The 19211-nt window shown below is 37.7% G+C and overlaps 1 protein-coding gene across 20 annotated transcripts in view; it reads right to left on the minus strand.

The window, feature by feature from the left end:
• MAP2K5 (mitogen-activated protein kinase kinase 5) overlaps nucleotides 1–19211 on the minus strand; it is a 268342-nt gene that overhangs the window by 152755 nt on the left and 96376 nt on the right. For all 20 annotated transcript variants that reach the window (XM_033189635.1, XM_033189627.1, XM_033189632.1 and 17 more), the window contains 2 exons: nucleotides 12473–12541; nucleotides 12302–12383 (listed from right to left, as the gene is read on the minus strand). In XM_033189635.1, the coding sequence (XP_033045526.1) occupies nucleotides 12302–12383; nucleotides 12473–12541 (151 nt within the window). The remainder of the gene's footprint in view (nucleotides 1–12301; nucleotides 12384–12472; nucleotides 12542–19211) is intronic.

Consider the following 19211-nt stretch of genomic DNA (forward strand, 5'->3'; position numbering starts at 1 on the left):
AGCCACCGCGCCCGGCCGACAAATATTTTTATATGCATATAGACACATGCATATATTATATATATGGCTACTGGCTTTATATTTATCCCATTTAAAGCAGATACAGAAAAGTGATCACTCTTAGTTAACCTTTGCTTGCAGTTTGCACATTTGAACAAGAAACTGGGAAACCCAAGTGTAACTAAACATTACACTTTGGCTCTGGGTGCTACTGGGAAGATAATGAAAAAAAATCTGATATGAACTGAACCATCCTTATTTACTAAAATGACATTTTTATTACAGATGTAGTAAAAGTGAGAATACAGCAGAAAAACATTTTATGTTCTCATCGATCTTTCAGATAAATTGGCAGTATGAAGGATAAACAGAATAAAAAAAGATCAAGCTTTACATGCTGGTATTTGCAAGACTGACAAATGCAGCTTATTGGACCAATCCCTTATGAAGTGAATGACCTGAATGGCTTCAAACTAGGAGGTGAAAATCCATCCAGATGTACCAGTAACAACTTCTAAGAGAATTCACTTTTACAAAGGATATAAATCAGGGCTTAATTAACTATATGGACAATGGTTTCAACAAGCTAAACCCAAAAAACAAAGATTACCTTACCACCATCATCAGTAGAAGAAGCAAAAAAGGAATCTAATTTTGAGGTAGTTTACTGGTTTTTAACCTCAGTTAGACCCGCTTTCCTTAACTAGCCATATGGCTAAATCGTTACACAGCTGGCTCTGTGCCATCACTGATTCATCTTGTCCTTTTCACGTCCATTAGAGAAAAGTTTCATCGGTGAAAAAACGATGTGGCAGATCCACTCAGGATTAAGAGTTCCTGTTAAGTTTGATGAGTCCTTTTTCTGCAATTCAGTAATTCTTATCAGGTTAAAAATGGCAGAGGGGGTTGGTTTAATTCTTCTCTGTTTTATTATCATTTCTATCCTACAGATCTATCAAAAATGGTAACTCTTAGACCTACCAAACATTTGTGCAGAAAAGGACATTAAAGATCAGTCCAGCGACCTTACTTGACAGGTGGGGAAAATAATCCCAGCGATGTGAATGTTCTAGTTAAAGCCAAGAGTCAGCTGATGGCAGAGCTCAGAGAAGACCTGAACCTTTGAAGTTTCAGAAGTTAAAGATTTAAAAGGTAGCCAGGCACAGTGGCTCACACCTGTAATTCCAGCACTTTGGGAGGCCAAGGTGGGAGGATCACTTGAGGTCAGGAGTTTGAGACCAGCCTAGGAGACATGGTGAAACCCCATCTCTACCAAAAAAATAAAAATGAGCTGGGCAAGGTGGTGTACACTACTCTGTAGTCCCAGCTACTCAGAAGGCTGAGGCAGGAGAATCGCTTGAACCTGGGAGGTGAAGGTTGCAGTGAGCAGAGATTGCACTACTGCACTCCATCCTGGGTGACAGAGCGAGACCCTGTCTCAAAAAAAAAAAAAAAATTAAAAGGTTTCCCCATGATGTGACATAGCTTGAGAATCACATGTGAACTTTCTGCAGTTTAAAAAGTCTCATGCAATGTGATACTACTATGATGCAAACTGACAGAACTTAATTTTAGCTGAGATGGTGGTATTCAAGGCATTTAGAAACTCATTCATCTGTGGCTCGGTAGGTGTGAACTTTTTGCTCGTGATTCCAAAGTTACTGGTTTGTTCTCTGTGATCTGTCACTTTTCTTTGTTCCCTGAAGTCATATGTAACCAAATAGAATTCTGAAGTAGAAAAGTATAATAACTGAAATGAAAATTTATTAGAGCGGAACAACAGCATATCTGAGAAAGCAGAAGAAAGAATCAAAGGGGGTAAAGATAGGTCAATGGAGATTATCCAGTCTAATGATGAAAAGAAAAGAAAATGAATAAAAATGAACACATTCTCAGAGACCTGGAGAACACCATCCAGCATACAAACATATGCATAACGGGAGATTCGAAAGGGAGGAGAAAAGGAAGGAACGGAAAGAATATTTGAGAAAACAATGACCCTAAACTTCCTAAATTTGATTTTAAAAAGTGAATTTATACATCCAAGAAGCTCAGTATACTTCACATAGGATAAACTCAAAAGAGATCTATACCTATACACATTATTATCAAACTATCCATAGCCAAACACATAAAGAAAATCTTGAAAGCAGCAAGAGAAGTGACATTTCAATTACAAATAATCCTCAAAAAGATCAAGAGCTGATTACTCATCAGAAACCACAGAGGTCAGAGGCAGGGGAATGACATATTTGAACAGCTGAAAGAAAAAGATTGTAAACCAAAAATTCTATATCCAGCAAAAACTACTTTACAAAACTGAAGGAGAAATTAAGATACTGTCAAATAAACTGGAAAATTTATCTCAGAATACTTAGAATTAATCATTAGTTGACCTGCCCTACAAGAAATAAAATACAGTCTTTCAGACTGAAGGAAATTTAGATTGAAGTTAAAAGACAGTAACTCAGATCCACATGAAGAAATAAAGAACACTGGTAAAGGTAACTGCATAGGTAAATATATAAGACAGGATAAATGTATGTTTTGCTTGTATCTCTTTTGTTCTCCTATATGACTTAAGAGACAACAGCATAATTTTAAATTTGTTTTGGACACACGATGTATAAGAACGTAACTTATATGACAATAACAGCATAAAAGAGATGAGAAGAAATTGAGCGATACAGAAGCAAAGTTTTTGTATATTATTATTATTATTTTTTTTGAGATGGAGTCTCACTCTGTCGCCTGGTCTGGAGTGCAGTGGCGTGATCTCGACTCACTGCAACCTCCACTTTCTGGGTTCAAGCTATTCTCCAGCTTCAGCCTCCCGAGTAGCTGTGATTACAGGCATGCACCACTGCGTCTGGCTAATTTTTGTATTTTTTTTTTTTTAGTAGAGATGGGGTTTCACCAAATCAGCCAGGCTAATCTCGAACTCCTGATCTCAGGTGATCTGCCCACCTCGGCCTCCCAAAGTGCTGGGATTACAGGCATGAGCCACCATGCCTGGCCTTTTGTATACTATTAAAATAAAGTTAGTATTAATCTGAAGTACATTGTTATAAGTGAAGAAGTTAATTGTAATCCCTAGGGCAACATTAACAATATAACCAAAAAAAATAGAGCAAAAGAAACCATGGGAAATTTAAATGGTACATTTGAAAATATCTATCTGACATAAAAAAAGCAGTAACAGAACATGAAAGGCATGATGTATAGAAAACAAATAGAATGGGCGAGATACATCTCACCTTGTTAGTAAAATTAAATTAAATGTAAAAGGTTTAAGCACTAATTAAATAAGAGATTGGCAGAATTAATTTTTTAAAAAATGATCCAACTATATGCTGTCTACAATAGAGGTATTTTACATTTAAAGACACAAACAGGTTGAAAAATGATGAAAAAAGATATACTATTCAAATAGTAACCAACAGGGAGCTGGAGTGACTATACTAGTGGAAAAAATAGTCTTTTAGATAACTATTATTAAATATTGTTACTAGAGACAAAGACATTTTCTTTTTTTTTTTTTGAGACGGAGTCTTGCTCTGTCGCCCAGGCTGGAGTGCAGTGGCCGGATCTCAGCTCACTGCAAGCTCCGCCTCCCGAGCTTCTCCGCCATTCTCCTGCCTCAGCCTCCCGAGTAGCTGGGACTACAGGCGCCCGCCACCTCGCCCGGCTAGTTTTTTGTATTTTTTAGTAGAGACGGGGTTTTCACCGTGTTAGCCAGGATGGTTTCGATCTCCTGACCTCGTGATTCGCCCGTCTCGGCCTCCCACAGTGCTGGGATTACAGGCTTGAGCCACCGCGCCCGGCCGACAAAGACATTTTCTAATGATAAAAGGATCAACCAACCAAGAAGATATAACAATTATAAACACGTATGCACCTAGCATGCATGCCAAAATATATGAAACATAAACTGAAAGAACTGAAAGGAGAAACAGACAACTCCAACTCAAAAATATTAGTTTTTCAGACTTCAATATCTCACTTTCAGAAAAGGACAAAACTACACAGAAGATTAATAAGAAAATACTGAACAGTATTATAAACCAATCAGAATTAACTGACATGAAAAGGATACTTCACTTAACCACAGGAGAATACATTCTTCTCAAGTGCATATATGTGGAAATTAAACAGCACATACCTAAATAAAAATGGGTCAGAAAGAAATCACAAGAGATTTCTGTCATAGAAAAATGGAAAATACTTTGAGATTAATGAAAATAACACAACATACCAAAACTTCTAGGATGCAACTAAAGCCGTGCTTAGAGGAAAATTTATAACCTACATTAAATAAGAAAGATGTCAAATCAATTTCCTAACTTTCTACCTTAAGCAGAAGGAGAACATCAAGCTAAAACTAAATTCAAAGAAAGCAGAAAAAAAGAAAATAATAAAATTAAAGCAGAAATAAACAACACAGAGAATAGAAAAAAAACAATAGAGACAATCAATGAAACCAAAAGTCAGTTTCATTTTAAATGAAAAAAATTTTTTTGGCCGGGCATGGTGGCTCACGCCTGTAATCCCAGCCCTTTGAGAGGCCGAGGCAGGCAGATCACCTGAGGTCGGGAGTTCAAGACTAGCTTGACCAATGTGGAGAAACTCTGTCTCTACTAAAAATACAAAATTAGCTAGGCGTGGTGGCGCATGCCTGTAATCTCAGCTACTCCGGAGGCTGAGGCAAGAGAATGGCTTGAACCCGGGAGGCAGATGTTGCGCTGAGCCGAGATTGTACCATTGCACTCCAGCGTGGGAAACAAGAGCGAAACCACGTCTCAAAAAAAAAAATTTTTTTTTTTTTTAAAACAGAGAAACTGACAAACTTTTAGCTACACTGACCAAGAAAATAAGTGAGGAGACTCAAGAAACTAAAATCTGGAGTGGAAGAGGGAACATTACTACCAACTCTGCAGAAATAAAAAGGATTATAAGAGAATTTTCAGAACAACTGTGTATCAATAAATTAGAAAACCTAGATGAAACAGATTAATTCTGAGAAAAACACAAACTACCAAAACTGACTCAAAAAAAATAAAAATAAAAAATCTGACTAAACTTGTATATAAAGTGATTGAGTTGGTAACAAAAAAAAAACTAACCACAAATACTATTCAGCTTTTAAAAGGAAGAAAAACTCTGATACATACTACAACATGGATGAACCTTAAGGACACAATGCAAAATTAAATAAGCCAGACACAATAAGACAAATACTATGTGATTCCAATTATATGAGGTACCTAGAGTAGTCAAATAGAGACAGAGTATAATGCTGTTTGCCAGGGGCTGGGAGCAGGGGTGAATGAGGAGTTTTTATTTAATAGGTATAGAGTTTCAGTTTTGCAAGATAAAAAGAGTTCTGGAGATGGATGGTGGTAACAGTTGCACAACCATGTTAACGTACTTCACGCTGCTGAATTACACACTTAAAATGGCTGACATAGTTTGAATATTTGTCCCCTTGGAAACTCATGTTGAAATCTCATTCCCGCCGGGCGCGGTGGCTCAAGCCTGTAATCCCAGCACTTTGGGAGGCCGAGACGGGCGGATCACGAGGTCAGGAGATCGAGACCATCCTGGCTAACACGGTGAAACCCCCGTCTCTACTAAAAAATACAAAAGAACTAGCAGGGCGAGGTGGCCGGTGCCTGTAGTCCCAGCTACTGGGAGGCAGAGGCAGAAGAATGGTGTAAACCCGGAAGGCCGAGCTTGCAGTGAGCTGAGATCCCGCCACTGCACTCCAGCCTGGGCAACAGCGCCAGACTCCATCTCAAAAAAAAAAAAAAAAGAAATCTCATTCCCAATGATGAAGATGGGGCCTAGTGAGAGGTGTTTGGATCAAAGGGGTGGATCCCTCATGAATGACTTGGTGCCATTCTCACAAAATTGAGTGAGTTCTTACTCTAAGTTCCTGCAAGATTTGGTTGTTAAGAAGGGTCTGGAACCTCCCTCCTCTCTCTCTTGCTCCATGAATGGAAGCTTCCTGAGGCCCAGACCAGAAACAGATGCTGGGCACCATGTTTCTTGTACAGCCTGCAAAATCATGAGCCAAATAAACCCCTTTTCTTTATAAATTACCCAGTCTCAGGTATTCCTTTATAGCAACACAAGATGGACTAATAAAATGGCTAGTAAGGTTTAAATTTTTGTATGAGTATTATACCATAATTAAAAAAAAAACAAGCCACACTAATGACACACCCCAAAAACACCAGAACCAGATGATTTCACTGGTGAATTCTATCAATTGTTTAAAGAAGAATTAACATCAGGCATTTGAAAAAATGTTCAACATCACTAATCATCAGGGAAATACAAATCAAAACCACAATGAGATATCCTCTCACTCCAGCTAAAATGGCTTTTATCAAAAAGACAGGGAATAACAGATGCTGGCAAGGATATGGAGAAAGGGGAACCTTCATACACTACTGATGGGAATGTAAACTACTATAGCTACCATGGAAAACAATATGGAAATTCCCCAGAAAACTAAAAGTATAACTACCTTATTATGATCCAGTAATTTCACCATTGGGTATATATCCAAAAGAAAGGAAATCAGTAAATTGAAGAGATATGTGCACTCTAATGTTTACTGCAGCACTATTCACAATAGCCAAGATATGAAATCAATCTAAGTGTCCATCAAAGAAAAAATAAAGATAAAGAAAATGTGGTACATAAACACAATGAAATATTATTCAGTCATAAAAAGAATGAAATCCTGTTATTTGCAAGAACATGGGTATTATTTTAAATGAAATAATCCAGACACAGAAAGACATACACGTTCTCTCACTGATATGTGGGAGCCAAAAACAAATGATCATGGAGACATAGTAGAATGATGATTACCAGAGACTGAGAAGGGTAGTGAGAAAGGTAGGACAAAGAGGGGTTGGTTAACGGGTAAAAAAGTATAGTCAGATAGAAAGAATAAGATCCAGTGTTTGGTACCACAACAGGGTGACCACAATTAATAATTTATTGTATATTTCAAAATAACTACCCAAGTGGAATTGCAATGCTCCTAACACAAACAAATGATAAATGTTTGTGGTCATGCATATCTCCATTACTCTGAGTTGATTACTACACATTGTATGCTTGTATCAAAATATTATTATATACGTACTCCATAAATACATAAAATATGTCTCCATAAAAATTTTTATTTATTTATTTATTTATTTATTTATTTATTTTGAGACAGAGTCTCTGTCACCCAGGCTGGAGTGCAGTGGCATGATCTTGGCTCACTGCAACCTCCACCTCCTGGGTTCAAGCGATTCTCCTGCCTCAGTCTCCCAAGTAGCTGGGATTACAGGCATACGCCACCAGGCCCAGCTAATTTTTTTTGGTACTTTTAGTAGAGATGGGCTTTCACCATGTTGGCCAGGCTGGTCTCGAACTCCTGACCTCAAGTGATCCACCTGCCCTGGCTTCCCAAAATGCTGAGATTATAGGCATGAGCCACCCCGCCCAGCCCATAAAATTTTTTTAAAAAAGAATTAACATGAATCCTTCATAAACTCTTTAAAAAAACAGAAGAGGTGGCAACACTTCTGAACTCATTCTATAAGGCCAGAACTATTCTGACACCAAAATCAGACACTGACATCACAAAAAAAGAAAACTAATCCAATGTCCCTCATAAATATGAATACAAAAATCATCAAGAAAATACTAGCAAACTGAACCCAGGAACATATAAAAAGAATTACACATCATGACTAAGTGAAATAATTCCAACACTGCAAGAATGGTTCATTTTGCAAAAATAAATTAATACAGTATACCATATATTAACAGAATAAAGGACGAAATATGCACAATTATTTCAATAGACATAAAACAGGCATTTGACAAAATTTAATACCCTTTCATGATTAAAAAAAAATACTCAACAAACTAAAAATAGAAGGGAATTTCTTCAGCCTGACAAAGGACAACTACTCTAAACCCATGGCTAACATCATATTTAATGGTGAAAGACTAAAAGCTCTCCCTCTAAGGTCAGGAACAAGAGAAGGATGTCTGTTCTCATCAGTCTATTCAACATTGTACTGAAGGTTCTAGCCAGGGTAATTAAGCAAGAAAAGGAAATAAAAGACATCCAGAATTGAAAAGAAAGCACTAAAACTACCTGTTTGCAGGTGGTATTATCTTGTATATAGAGAACCCTAAGGAATCCACAAAAAGCTATTAACGTTAGTAAACAAGTTCAGCAAGGTTGCAGAATACAAGATCAATATATAAAAATCAATTACAGTTCTGTACACTGGCAATGAACAATCCAAAAATGAAATTAAGAAAAACAGCATTAAAAATACTCAGAAGTAAATTTAACAAATAGTTACCACTCATACCCTAAAAATTATTTTAAAATCATTGAAAAACAATTAAAGAAGACCTAAGTAAGTTGAAAGCCATCTGTGTTCTTGGAGTTGAAGATTAAATAATGTTAAAGACAGCAATATTCCCCAAGTTGATCTAAAAATTCAATTCAATTCTTATCAAAATCCCAGCTGGATTTTTTGGAGATATTGCCAAGCTGGTTCTAAAATTCAAATAAAAATGCTAGGTATTCAAAACGGCCAAAACAAAGAACAAAGTTGGAGCACTTACACTTCTCAATTCGGAACTTAAAAACTATAATAATCTAGAGTTATCAAGTACGAGTAATCAAATACGGTATGGTACTAGTACAAAGATAGACAACTAAATCAATGCAAGATGTATATGCATTGATCTAAAAGTATAGAAATACATTTTATGGTCAATTTTCAACAAGTATAACAAGAAAATTCAATGGGAAAAATAGTGTTTAACAAATGGTACTGGAACAAATGGATATATACATGCAAACGAATAAATTTGGACCCCTATCTCATACCATATATAAAAATTAACTCAAAAATAAATCAAAGGCTTATATAAGAGCTAAAACCATAAAACTTGAGGCTGAGGTGGGAGGATTACGTGAGCCCAGGAGTTCAAAACTAGCCTGGGCAATATGATACCACAGCTCAAAAAAAAAAAAAAAAGAAAAAAAAAAGACAGAAAAGAAAAGAAAAAAGAAAGTGATAAGATAAACAATGAATGAAAATATTTGGAAATCCTACATCTGATAAGAGCCAAGTATTAGAATACATAAAGAACTCTTACAACTCAACAATAAAAGCCCAATAACTCATTTAAAAAATAGACAAAGGATATGAAAACATATTTCTCAAAAGAAGATACATGAATGGCCAATAAGCACATGAAAAGATGCTCAACATCATTAATCATTAGAGAAATCTAAATCAACACTAAAATGGGATACCATGTCACACTATGAGGCCACAATTTTAAAAAGACACATAATGACAAGTATTGGCAAAAATATGAAGAAAACGGAACCCTTATACAGTGCTGGTATGAATGCAAAGTGGTGTAAAATCAATTGGAACAGTCTGGTAGTTCATTAAAAAGTTAAACATAAAGCTACCATATGACCTAGCAACTCCACTCCTAGGTATATACCTAAAAGAACTGAAAACATTGGCTGGGCACGGTGGCTTACACCTGTAATCCCAGCACCTTGGGAAGCAAAGGCAGGCAGATCACGAGGTCAGGAGATCAAGACCATCCTGGCTAACATAGTGAAACCCCACCTCTACTGAAAATACAAAAACTTAGCCAGGCATGGTGGCACGCGCCTGTAGTCCCAGCTACTCGGGAGGCTGAGGCAGGAGAATTGCTTGAACCTAGGAGGCAGAGGTTACAGGGAGCCGAGATTGCGCCACTGCACTCCAGTCTGGGCGACAGAGTAAGACTCTGTCTCAAAAAAAAAAAAGAAAACATATGTCTACACAAAAACTTGTACAAAAATATATAGAGTAGCATTATTCATAATTATGCATAAAGTAGAACTATCCCAAATGTCCATCAACTAATGAAAGAGTAAACAAAATGTAGTATAGCCATACAATAAAATGTTATTCAGCAATAAAAAGGAATGAAGTTCTCATATATGCAACAGTATGGATGAACACTGAAAACATTATGCTAAATAAAGGAAGCCAGACACAAAGGCCATATATTATCAGATTCCATTTATATGGAATGTCCAGAATAGGTAAATCCATAGAGACAGAAGATAAATCAGTGGTTGCCAAGGACTAGAGGAAAGATAAAGTAGAGAGTGAGTACTAATAGGTAGGAAGTCTCTTTCTGGGGGTGGTAAAAAAATGTTTTAGAATTATACAGTGGTGATGATTGCACAACCTTGTGAGTATATTAAAAACCATGGAATTGTACACTTTTAAAAGGTGAATTTTATGGTATCTGAGTTATAGTTCAATAAAAAATTTTAATTTATTTGTTTTTTGATACAGGGTCTCACTCTGTTGCCTAGAGTGGAGTGCAGTGGCACAGTCACAGCTCACTACAGCCTTAACCTCCTGGGCTCAAGAAATCCTCCCACCTCAGCCCCCAGAGTAACCTGGGACTACAGGCATGAACCACCATGCTTGACTAATTTCCTTTTTTTTTTTTCTTTTTTTGAGACAGAGTCTCACTTTGTCACCCAGGCCGGAGTGCAGTGGCGCGATCTCGGTTCACTGCAACCTCCACCTCCCCGGTTCAAGCAATTCTCAGTCTCAGCCTCCCAAGTAGCTGGGATTTCAGGCATGCACTATCACGCCGGGCTAATTTTTGTATTTTCAGTAGAGACGGGTTTTCGCCATGTTGGTCAGGCTGGTCTTGAACTCCTGACCTCAAGTGATCCACCTGCCTCGGCCTCCCAAAGTGCTGGGATTACAGGCGTGAGCCACCACGCCCAGCCATATTTTTAAAATTATTTTTGTAAAGATGAGATCTCACTATATTGCCCAGGCTGGTCTCAAACTCCTGGGCTCAAGCAATCTTCTCACCTTAGTCTCCCAAAGTGCTGGGATTACATGTGTGAACCACCATGCCTGGTCTCAACAAAAATGTTTGAGTAGAACTGAAAAATTGAAGACTTCAAAGAAAGAATGATAAAAGTTACAACACAGTGACATGTATTGGCTCAATGAATCCACTTTTTCTAGTCAGTCTCCACAGTTATCATACTACCTATATGGCTGTAAGATATTTAATTCTTGGCATTCTACTATAAGTAATTTAGAATACGTTATACACCTTATTATAGTATCAAGGTATCAACGTTGGCTCATTAAAGTTTTGCAGGGCACAGACTAATTGCTTTGGTAATGTACTGAGAATCTCCACAAGGAACTTACTATATTTTCTAAAGTTGTGTTTTAATGGACTAGATTATGGAAAACTGAATATGTAAAATTTAAAGACTGCTTAGATTTAAAATTGGTAAACAATAATAATGATTACATCATTTCACTGATATGTCCCTAGAAATCTGTATTTTGCCATAATATTCAGGTCAAGAAAGAACTAACAAAATAGAAATGAATAAAAACATTGAGAGGGAAGGAAAGGGCTAAAGTCCAAAGAAAATTAAACACATCTTGGCTAAACAGCTGTGTTGAAAAACAATTTCTTATCTTGCAATTAAGAACCGATTTCTTTCTGAAAGACACAGGACGTTGGGTTAATAGATTTCTTTAAAAGAAAATCTGTTTTGGCTATTGAAACATTAAAAGAACAGAACATCTGTTTTGCAAGTAAAGACAGATTGTGCAAAAGAATCAAATATCAAACCACCGATTAGACTAGCATTTAATCTGTTCTATTTAAATTTTCAATAAAAGTGAAGTTCAATTCTTGAAATTATAGTTCAGCTAAAAATATTTAACCCCAGGAACACTTAACACTAAAATAATCTTAGAGTATAAATGAGGTAATTATTAGCATATTTTAATTTTTTTTTTTTTTTTTTTTTTGAGGCGGAGTCTCGCTCTGTCGCCCGGACTGGAGTGCAGTGGCCAGATCTCAGCTCACTGCAAGCTCCGCCTCCTGGGTTTCCGCCATTCTCCTGCCTCAGCCTCCCAAGTAGCTGGGACTACAGGCGCCCGCCACCTCGCCCGGCTAGTTTTTGTATTTTTAGTAGAGACGGGGTTTCACCGTATTAGCCAGGATGGTCTCGATCTCCTGACCTCGTGATCCGCCCGTCTCGGCCTCCCAAAGTGCTGGGATTACAGGCTTGAGCCACCGCGCCCGGCTATTTTAATTATTTTTAATTCTACTTGATATCTATATCAAAACCAAGTTGTAAAGCACTATATACTCTAAAAATCATTTTAAAAGTATTATAAAAGGGAAAACTCACCATCCATGAATTCTGTACATATTGAAATCCTATTTTCTACAAAAAATGCTCCATAAAATCCAATGATATATGATGAATCACACTGTAACAAAAATAAGACAAAAGTAGTTATAAACCTGCAAGTCAATAACATGGGCATGCTTTACAAATAAAAATTATGAAAACAATTACCTTATAAAGAATTTCCAATTCAGACATAATTTGCTTCTGAAGTTCCAGTGTAATATCTAGTAGTATGACCTAAATATAGAAAGGTATTAATATTTATTCACCTTCTAATTATATTAGCTATAATCACTATGAAATATAAGAACTAAAAAAATGGTAGTTCCTTTATTCTTCCCCACTTCCTTCTTCTTATCACTATAATTCCCAGTAATACAAACTGTATCCGCATCTGTCTAACCTTTTGTCCTTCTGAACTGGGGGAGGTGGTACAGAAGTGATTGATGGGACCAAAGAAAAAAGCCAGGTCTCAAAGGTCAACAGTAATGGCTTTAAAAGTCAGTTAAGTTATAACACTCTTAATTTATGCACTCTATTTTGGCCACACTGGCTATTTTCAAAAGAGGAACATAGGAATGACCCTCAAACCAATATAAAAGAATTGTCTTGGCCGCGTGCAGTGGCACATGCCTGTAATCCCGGCACTTTGAGAGGGAGGCTGAGGTGGGAAGGTACCTGAAGGCCAGGGGTATATGGCCAGCCTAAGCACCACAGCAAGATCCCATCTCTACAGAAAAAAAAAAAAATTACCTGGGTATAGTATGATCAGGTGGTCCCAACCTACTTGGGAGGCTGAAGTGGGAGGATCACTTGAACCCAGGAATTTGAGGCTGAAGTGAGCCATGATTGCACCACTGCACTCTCACCTGGGTGACAGAGCAAAATCCTGTCTTTTAAAAAAAAAGAACTATATTGTGATTTGTGATCAGACACTAGGCAATAAGCAGGGAGGATGATGAATAAAAATGACATTTTATTTATTTAGAGACACAGTCTCATGCTGTCACCCAGGCTGGAGTGCAGTGGGGCGATCTTGGTTCACTGCAACCTCTGCCTCCCAGGCTTAAACAAACCTCCCAACCTCAGCCACCGAGTAGCTGGGACCACAGGCGTGCCACCATGCCCAGCTAATTTTTTTGCATTTTTGGTAGAGATAGGGGTTTCATTATGTTGCTCAGGCTGGTCTCAAACTCCTGAGCTCAAGTAATCTGCCCACCTGAGCCTCCCAAAGCACTGGCGTGAACCACCACACCTGGCCAAAAAATGACTTTTTTTTTCTTGAGACAGAGTCTTGCTCTGTTACCCAGGCTGGAATGCGGTGCCACGATCTCTGCTCACTGAAACCTCTGTCTCCTGGGTTCAAGCAACCTGTTTCCTGGACTCAAGTGATTCTCCTGCCTCAGCCTCCCGAGTAGCTGGGATTACAGGTGCCTGCCACCACACCCAGCTAATTTTTGTATTTTTAGTAGAGATGGGGTTTCACCATGTTGGCCAGGCTGGTCTTGAATTCCTGACCTCAATGATCCGCTCACCTCAGCCTCCCAAAATGCTGGGATTACAAGCGTAAGCCACCATGCCCAGCCAAAAATGACATTTTAAGTGGGGTTTTTAGTTATGAGACAAATAAGGAGTTTTTAAAATATATCATCTTTCCCCCCCCCAGTCAGGTAATGTTCTTTGCTGATACTGTTATAGAAAGTTAAAGCTTAAAGAAATCTTACTTCATTAACTCCCTTCTTTTGAGTGAGGAGGAAACCAGGTTTCCTTCCCAGGAGCCACAGAGCCTAGGAATGGTAGGACCCCCTCCTCTGGACTCAGTCTCATGGGCTTTTCAGTACTTTGTGGTTTATTTAAAATATCAATCACTGAGTGATATTACCCATAGTGATTTATAACCCATAAATGTAAAACATTTATAAACTTATATAGAATAAATTCTAGTTTATTTCAAACACATATTTTTTAAAGAAAGAAGACTATACTGTTCAAATTCTACTCAGCACGTCAGTGAAAATAATTCAAGAGTAATTGTTTTATTTATTTATTTATTTATTTATTTAGAGACAGAATCCTGCTCTCTGTTGCCCAGGCTGGAGTGTAGTGGCACAATCTTGGCTCACTGCAACCTCCACCTCCTAGGTTCAAGCCATTCTCCTGCCTCAGCCTCCCGAGTAGTTGGGATTACAGGCACATGTCACCACACCTGGCTGATTTTTGTATTTTTAGTGCAGACAGGGTTTCACCATGTTGGCCAGGCTGGTCTTGAACTCCTGACCTCGGGTGATCCACCTGCCTCAGCCTCCCAAAGTGCTGGGATTACAAGCGTGAGCCACCATGCCCAGCTTGTTTTTACTTTAAAAAGGCAGTGAGGAGAATAAAACAGGTGGAAAACAATTTTTATGATTTGTGGCAGACTCTAGACATTTCTAGACAAAAACTTAACATTCAGAATTATTATGATAGTGTAGTTATATGCCATTGGACTTTGAATTACATTTTGTATTACAACTGAAGAACATATATATAATCATACTAAAGAAAAAAACCACAAATGATGCATTGTAAACTGCTGATAGAGCAAGGAAAGAAAAGGACAATTCTAAAGTACATTTTATAGACCTAACATTGGCCAGGTGTTGATTTGGGGTAGGGGAAGGTGGGGGGAAAAAAGGCAAAGGTGGTTTCTATCCAGAGTTTGCAGCCAGGCGTGGTGGCTCACCCCTGTAATCCCAGCACTTTGGAAGGCTGAGGCGGGAGGATCATGAGGTCAGGAGATTGAGACCATCCTGGCTAACACCGTGTACCTTGTTTCTACTAAAAATACAAAAAAATTAGTCAGGCATGGTGGTGGGTGCCTGTAGTCTCAGCTACTTGGGTGGCTGAGGCAGAAGAATGGCATGAACCCGGGAGGCGGAGCTTGCAGTGAGCTGAGATCATGCCACTGCACACCAGCCTGGGCGACACAGCGAGCCTCTGCCTCAAAAAATAAAAATGAAAAAAGTTTGCTTTGGGGTTATTTATAAAAGCTCTCAGGAAACTAGACTGTAAGTGTAATACAAAACTGCCAAGAAACATTTAAACACTTCTCCTGATCAATAGTCATTTGCCAACAATATTCACTTTCATTTTTGTTCTTGTGTAAAACTTACCAACAAAATTAATTCATCTAGCGTCAGTTCAATCCTACGGCATAAAATATTATGGCTATTCCTACTATGATGACAAGTACCAGGGATCTCTCACTCTAAAAAGCTCTGCTAAAAGGAGTGAAGTTATTATTGACCTTAAATCAATGGTTCTCAACCCTGGCCTCAAATCATAATACCTAGGGCACTTAAAAAAAAAATTCCAAGGTGTAGGCTTTACCCCAAAACAACAGAATGAGAATCCCTGGGGTTGGGCCCACATCTTTGTTATTTTGTAAAGCTCCCCAGGTAATTCCTAACCCAAAGTAAGCTTGAGAACCACTTATTTAAGGTTTCAAAAATGCCATTTATTCAGTGCTAAGATACATGACTATTAAGATATATTGCATCTCCAGGCCACCACCAACCTAGAAATGACATGATTCCACATTGCTAGCCAACATCCTGGAATTAACCCCAAACTAATGGCTGTGAATATATCATTCCCTTAATCAAGAACCTTAATTGTGTTCCCATCGCCTACAATAAAGTTAAAACTCTAGCATGACATTCAAGGAATTCTTCCATAATACAGACAACTTATTCTAACTCCTCTTCCCACTACTCCCACCACAAACCCACCCTTCATGTGAAATCAGATGACATTTCCTGGTGTACACACATATCCTGTGTTTTCCCTACTTCCATCATTTGCTCCTGCTGTTCCCTCTACTTGGGGTGTGCTTCCTCTCTCCACTCCAGGCACTGACTGAAAAAATCCTGTTCTATCTTTTAGACCCAGCTTGAATGCCACCACTGCCTCCATGAAGCTCACCTCAAAGCCCTCCATCAAAATTAATGTCTAGCTCTGGCCTTCAATATGTACATTCTGCATGCATCCCTCATCTCCTAAAAACAGAAGTCTCAAGATTAGAGTGGCTATGAGCTTCTCAAGGGCAAGGGCTGAGTCTTGTACATTTTTCTATCTCCTGCTCAGCAATCCATACAGGGTCTAACTCACAGTAGTGCCTAGTAAGTGATGTGGGATTTAACTAAAGTCTTTACAACTATAATCCTCTTTATAAGAAGCTGTTTCTAGACAGAAGAAATAGATTGCTTGATTTCTACAACTGAATTTAAAATGAAAAACATACACCACCAAATAAATAAAAATGCCACACTGACCTAAAATGTAGCAAGGAATACTGTATTTGTGGAGCTAATCTACTGTACTCTAATTTGTTTTGATCATTGTTGGTATTTGCTTTAGTCTAGAAGAGTGGAGATTCGAAAATGACAAAAAAAACGAATAAAGTAATTTCTGGGAACTTGAGAGGAATAGTAAAACCCTCCTTAAAATAACTCTACTCAAATGCTCTCTATTTTCTGGGAGACTTGGCACTCTGGGTGGAAGGTTAATTCTCCTTCCCCTGGGTATTCTTGTGAGTGAGCTTTAAAACTGCTAAAAATAAACAAATCCAATTCCTTATTTGAAGGCAATGGCGAAAGCATGGCAAAGACTAATTTTCTTTTTGAAGTCCAAGAAAAGTACGGACTTCCTGAGTCTTCATTATTTTTTTTCTCCTTAGGAAGTGCTAAATGTTTCAAACTGGAGAGAATTTGAATATGAAGCATTCCATGGAGAAAGGGTTAAGTGAGAAAACTGAAATACCGTAGTGCATTTCCACTGCTCTTCACTACACCTCCAGGACAAATAAGGATGAGTTGTCAAGTTAAATATAAGCAGTCAAGTGACTGAATTATAATTTACTCTGTGCTCAATTTAAATTAGTGTGAGGCTATTAAAATATACAGTATAAATACGGCAATTCATCACAAGCTGTCATGGATGACTTCATTTATTTGCTGGAGTGGCACACACTTCACTAAAGGGAAAGAGAGCAAAATCACAGGTCAAATTAAGCTGCTATTCTGTTTTAATTCACTTATTTAATCTGTGGCAACATAATTGTCTTTTACAGTATGTACAACTCAGAAAGGAAATTTGGGAGGATTATAGCCAGTATACAAATGATTAATCAAATGGTCCATTTAAATGCTAGTTTAAAAGCAGCAGAAACCCAAAGCAGTCAAAGAATGATAATCAGCACATGCAATATACAATGCTAAGAAATTTCCTGTTAGATGGATTTTTCCCACTTAGAAAACAAACAATACTGGGAAATATATTAAATCCTCCAAGCATTACTACTTGAAAGATTTTATAGAATACATTAATGGTATAAAAAGGTTCTGTTTACAAGATGGCTAACAGTATTTTTGTTTTCTGCTCTACTTATCTGCAATTGTCTTGACTACCTACACCAAACAAACACACAAAAAGGTAAAAACACGTTTCATGAATTACATATGGTCATTATGAAATAGTTATCTTTAAAATGTGATTAGCATCATTTTCAAAATGTTCTCTTTGAGGCAGAACATTTTCTAAATTCAATAGTGTAAAATAGAAATTCATGGTACATTATTCTTTCCAAAATTCAACTTCTTTTAAAAATATCTTGTGATATATTCCTACCTCAGAAGTCTAAAAAGGGAAATATTTACAATATGCTTTTTTGTCTAAAAAATAAGAACATTTACAAGCATAACATGAGAAACATTTTGAGTAGGAAAAGTAACAGATTTTCAAGGACTCATCTAATTGTGCCCACAGACATTCAAACTGTGGGTCAAACTGACTACTTTACTTGGAAAATTAAATTTCCCTCATCATTCCATGCAGGCGTCAGACCCTGCAGAAGACTCTGTTTGGACAAGGACTGTGATGTGCTGCTCTTCGCAATCCCTCTGTGACACCAGGCAGCCCCGTTTCACAGCTGAGGTCACTGGGAGGTTCAAGTGACATGCTTGAAGTCACACAAAAGTCAGGAGAGGGTCAGGAAAAGATCAAATACGCTTCTAACTCTTAACCTTCCATTTCACCCTTTAATATAAAAAAAAGCTACAAAATATTCTGGGTGAGAGCAATGGTCCATATAAAGAATGCTATGAGATATTTTGTATGTGAGCTGAACCTGCTTTTAAGATGTTACTTTAAAAGATGAATGAACTAAAGAACAAACAGAAGAACAAAAATTTATTCATTCAGTCATTCAACAAATTATGTGTTGAACACTTACTCGTTATGTGTAATACTTTGTACTATACCCTGTACGCAAGGATCTGCAGGAATCACGGAGTAAGGCAAGAAGATAAATAAGATTTGTTTCCCACTTACAAAAAGATTTCAATACAATAGGGGAAATGTACAGGTATACTAATAGCAAAATACAAGGCAGTTGGTGATAACACCCTTAAAAGGCATATACAGGGAATTCTAGAAAGATTCAAAGAAGAAAATGAGTGAGTGAGAGATAGACCATATGCGACAGGGCTTATCCAGAAAAGTTCAATGGAGGAGCAGGCTTTTCAGCTGATCCTTGAAGGGTGTTAAAGATTTTGATAGGTGGAGATATGGGTGAAAGCATTCTAATTAGAGAGGAATACGTGAATCAAAGTATTGAAGTGAGAAAGTACCTGAGTTCAGATAAGGCAATGAGTTCAACTTAAAAGACACACAGGATTGAAACATGTAAGATAATGCTATAAAAGCTGATTGATGACATATAGTGGAGGATCTTGAATTCCATCCTCTAAAGTCTTTAGTTTATCTGGGAAGTGACGTGAAGCCACTGAAGACTTTTGAGAGGGAAAGAAATGTGACCAGGATGATCCTTGGCAAGGCAAATCTGAGAGCAGTGAGCAGCACCGGCAGG

The sequence above is a fragment of the Trachypithecus francoisi genome, unplaced genomic scaffold (assembly GCF_009764315.1).
Source record: "Trachypithecus francoisi isolate TF-2019V2 unplaced genomic scaffold, Tfra_2.0 Lachesis_group3, whole genome shotgun sequence".
NCBI lineage: Eukaryota > Metazoa > Chordata > Mammalia > Primates > Cercopithecidae > Trachypithecus > Trachypithecus francoisi.